General features: G+C 35.2%; 1 protein-coding gene across 1 annotated transcript in view; it reads right to left on the reverse strand.

The window, feature by feature from the left end:
• Positions 1–271: 271 nt before the first annotated feature.
• Positions 272–4,706, reverse strand: part of LOC108575485 (UDP-glucuronosyltransferase 2C1) — a 22,068-nt gene continuing 17,633 nt past the window's right edge. Inside the window, exons 3-4 of the mRNA XM_017938303.1 lie at positions 1,648–1,867; positions 272–554 (exon numbers count right to left, since the gene is read on the reverse strand). Of these exons, the coding sequence (XP_017793792.1) occupies positions 272–554; positions 1,648–1,867 (503 nt within the window). The remainder of the gene's footprint in view (positions 555–1,647; positions 1,868–4,706) is intronic.

Consider the following 4,706-nt stretch of genomic DNA (forward strand, 5'->3'; position numbering starts at 1 on the left):
TGAACGGAAAGTATAGTGTCAGTCACCGGTGACTGACACGGCGCTTGACGTGTTAAATTACAATGACATAATTTCGTAAGTTTTACAGACACATTTAAAAAAAAAAAATTTTATTTCTCATGTAAAATAAAAATATTAACAATTGGGAAAATAACGGCCTTTTGGTAAATAATATACAAATAATAGTAAAAATAATTTTTCTCGATAACTCGAATCATTCTTCGTTGAAAATTAAAATATTCATGAAAATTTCGTACAAAAACAATGCTCTTTACATCCGTTTCTTGTTACTGCTTACGGACGCTACATTCTTTCGACGAAATACTAATTTACATAGTTTATAAACGCTCCAAGTTGCCAATAGGATTGACACTATCGTTACAAGTATAACATCTAACAATAGATACTGATACCACGTCAAATCTGCAGCTGCTATCTTCAAGGAACCTGGTCCGTGACGAATTAAATATTCTACCCAGTAAACCCCTTCGTCCAGAGGTGGTATTGGCCTATCCCTGAACTGCAAAGAAGCTTTTCGTGCCGTATCCGTGTAGCTGTGGATCATACGATGTATGCACCTAGTTATTTATTATACTCCTTTCTCAATATTACGCAGAATATGTAAAATTTGTAAAATAGAAAAGCTTCCAAATACTAGAACAGAAGTATCAATCTTAATATCAAATCATACAAAAAGAGAGAACTGTTCATAGAAAAGTTTTATATTTCATAATAAGTTACCACAATTAAGTAACTTGTGATTTATTTTCCACTGCTTTGTTAAATTTTAAATAGCAATTTAAATTCATATTTCCTATAAACATTGTTTAAGCATTCCGCTTCCAATATAAAGTGAACGTGAAATATTTCAAGTACATCTGTCTTTGTAATTGCTCGATAATTGGCGTGCAAAGAATTTACCGAATTTCTTGTGTTTCGAATTATTTGAAATTCTCGTCTGATTTTTAAAACGTCGCACAGTATCGTTTACAGGGTAGAAATTTTTTCCCTCAGTTGCTGACATAGGTTCTCTCGTTTTATTCTGCAACTACACATAGAGTCTCATGTTTAGCTACGAGATGCAGATTTCCTCCATAAATTCTTTCATCTGGTTTACAGTGTGCACACGCAAATTCTACTTACTAACTCCGTACGTATTTCACAGCAGTACGATATTTAATTTTTCCTCTATGACGATTAATCAAAGTCGATAGTTTAAATCCACCTTCGATATATTTGAAAATTTAGCAAAGCACTATTCGACAAAAATACAACGTTCTCAACGTAACACATGTCGACAGATACGTATCAAAAAGATTACAAAATCACACAGAAATAAAGTGATTTCGGGAATCTAAAATTTCTCAATCGCACTTTAATTACTCAAAAATTCACTTTTGGAAGGTTTCTAATAGGTCGTTTTAACCCGATCGGTCCTTGCAGCGTTGAAGAACAGTGTCTATAGTTGAGGGTTAAAATCTAATCTAGACATCGGATGGATTCCGGCACTCAGCAAATACAATGCTAACTAGCCAATCCAGAAATGCTCTCTCTCTCCCCCATTCTCTCTCAACGTTTCATTTTCTTTTCTATTGCTATTTGAACCAGGAGATTTCCATTTGCACGAAAAACGGAGATTCTAATTACCTCTTGTTCGTGAGCAGTTCGTTCAAAGCGTTTGATAGTGGCTCGTACGAAAGTTGCTGGTAATTCAGCTGGCGAGCTAGCCCCTTTTTCACGAAGTAGGCCATGTTCAAGTGCTGATCCCCAAACAGGGGTATGCCGAGAATCGGTACCCCGCAATAAACCGCCTCTTGGGTCCCCAGCAATCCACCGTGTGTGATAAATAACCGCACATTTGGGTGACCTGGTGATTTTCATACCAATCAACTTCCGCGTATCAAACTTATCTCCACCTTCTCTTTCACATTCTCTCATGATTCTGCAATCGAAGTACACGTTAGGTTCTACAACGAGTAGTGTCCCAATTTATCCAACAATCGATCGAGAGTTACTTTCGAAAGGGAAAATGTGCGCTGAAAGAAATGTATATTATTTGTGTTAGCGATGATATTGACTCGAAATACTTGAGAGGTGTTTGATACTTTGCAATTTCGTTTAGAACATCTTTCATATTTTTTATTGGGCAATTTTTGGAAGTTCATTTTACAGCTGAATAATACAATTTTTAAATATAAAAGTGCTGCAAATTCCAGTATGTTTTATAAGGTATTGCAAATTATTTTTCCTTGGTGAATTGTTATTTAGTGATATGGTGGAATTTATTAAGATAAATAAATGCTATTCGTTTCACCCTTTTGCGTCCCCTTCAGCAGTAACGGTTGCAGTGCTGCACAAAATACGACGACAAAATAAACGTTATTTATTTCCAAAACGGTTTTCTTTCCCAAAAGTCTATATACTACTCCTTAAAAGAATAGGGGGCAGGGTCTTGCCATCCCCAAAAGGACACGACAACGGTATCTCCTACATCATATAAAATATTACATCCTTAAAACCTTTAACACTTTATGTGGTCCACTCTCTACAGGTATTGCAAAATTAATCGATTAAAGAATTGTTCATTTTCACGTTGAAAAATAGAAGGAAAGCAACTAATTTGTTACAATACCTGTTAACATTATATGAGATCCTAAAGTATTAAATTAGGTATACGATTGTCAACAGTAGAATAATATAAGGCTAACTGAAAGAAGTATAAATGGCTGAATATGTAATTGCAATAATCAATCAAATCAATAATTGTGAATAATAAAACACAATTCGAAGGAGCAGTGCCATTACTAGCCAGCGATTTTCTCGTAAATGGTAAGTACTAGGGTGGATTGAAAAGTTCACGGCCTAAGTATGAAGGATTGCAGCTAAGTGCTTGTAATTTTTACCGAATAACATGTAATTAATTGTGCACTAATGTGTACAGTTTCGTGTCTCCGTCCTCATTTTTCTCCCTTTTAGAGCTAGCGAAGTAGAGGTGTTTGCAGTAGACGGAGTAGAGATGGACAAAATAAGAAGATAAAAGACCTCACATCAAAGATCATTCAAGGACCTTGCAAAAATTATTCGAAATTCTTGCGAAAATCATTCAAGGTCCTTGCGGTGATGTCCTTTGTCACCAGGTACTGGATCATTCCTCACTTCTCCGTCGCTGTAAACACCCCTACTTCACCAGCTGTAAAAGAGAGCCACGAAACTTCGTACGTCGGTACACAAATGATCACAGATTACACCGTAAAAATTGCAAGCACCTCGTATATGGAAAAAACTAAAGAGGAAAAGGTTTTACTGTCTTTTATACTTAACATAATAGCATATGTGCAATATTTGCAATATTTGCAATATTTACAGTATTTGCAATATTTTTCAAAGATAGCCTTTAATTATTTATACGATATAAAAGCGATTGTCAAAACGTATATGGAGAAAACTAAAGAGGAAAAGGTTTTACTGTCTTTTATACTTAACATAATAGCATATGTAAATGTTTCATATTTGCAATATTTTTCAAAGATAGCCTTTAATTATTTATACGATATAAAAGCGATTGTCAAAAAGAATTCAACCATGTGCGACACAATGATCTACGAAATCATGCAAGAAAGAAATAATTAGAACTACAATTTCGTTTCGAACAACTACATAAATCTTTCATTTCTTCTCACGTATTTACCATTAACTAGGAAAACACTGTTCGCTGTATAAAACTGTTCGTTCCATCGAGCAAGAATACAGAAGTGTGTCGTATTGAACGAAGAAGAAAGGTGCTGAAGAAATTGGACTTGAACACTCTGCAGGAAAAAGTAGCTTTCTGAACAGACTTCGGTCGATAAGGAATGATCTAGGAAGAAATTTGACTGTCATGAACAGGTAGGTCAACAACGTTTCGAATCTCCTTTGCGCATCTAAATCAATTACTTGAGCTGCGATCGTTTGCATACAAAGTGATCCGGTTGCTAACAGCGTACGAAATGGAACGTGGAGGTAACGCGCGTGCAAATTTGGATCTACCCCAAGATTTAACCTAGACCTAGCCTAAATTTAACCCTGCCCTAATTCGCACATTATTCCCGCTCCCCTATAAATCGTTCTGTGTTCGCGATATAGTAAATCCTCGAATCACACGAGATTCCATAATGTTCCGAACGTGACGAGCATGTCGATTCGATACGATACCGCGATATTAAAATACACCGCTGCCTCTATGGGGATAGTTTAGGATACTTTGGGGATAGTTTATAAACAGGTTTTATCTGCGGTAAGTAAATAGCGGTTTGAAGTGAGGGAAACACGGTTTATCGAGTGTGCTGCTAAATATTTAGTTTGGTTATACAGGGTGTCCTGGCAACTCTGGTCTCCTTAGGTATCGAATATTTCGCACCCTCTATGAGACAAGTGTCGGAAGTGAAATGTTTTCAATTTTTATTTTACTGCTCGGAATACCTTCCAATGCGTAGATTTACTGTAGAAAAGAAACGTTGGAAGTCGAAGTGTAATGCTTCAAGAGTGTAAATTTTAAGTAATTTTCCAAACTTGCAAATTTTAAGGAGTGTAAGTAATTTAGAAATTTCAAACTTTAATATTTTAAGTAATTTAAGTAATTTAGAAATTGCAAAATTATAGGTAATTTAAGTAATTTAGAAATTTCAAATTTACAAATTTCTAACTTTGAAATTTCAAGAAATTTTGAA

Source organism: Habropoda laboriosa, unplaced genomic scaffold (genome assembly GCF_001263275.1).
Source record: "Habropoda laboriosa isolate 0110345459 unplaced genomic scaffold, ASM126327v1 scaffold269, whole genome shotgun sequence".
NCBI classification, from domain to species: Eukaryota; Metazoa; Arthropoda; class Insecta; order Hymenoptera; family Apidae; genus Habropoda; species Habropoda laboriosa.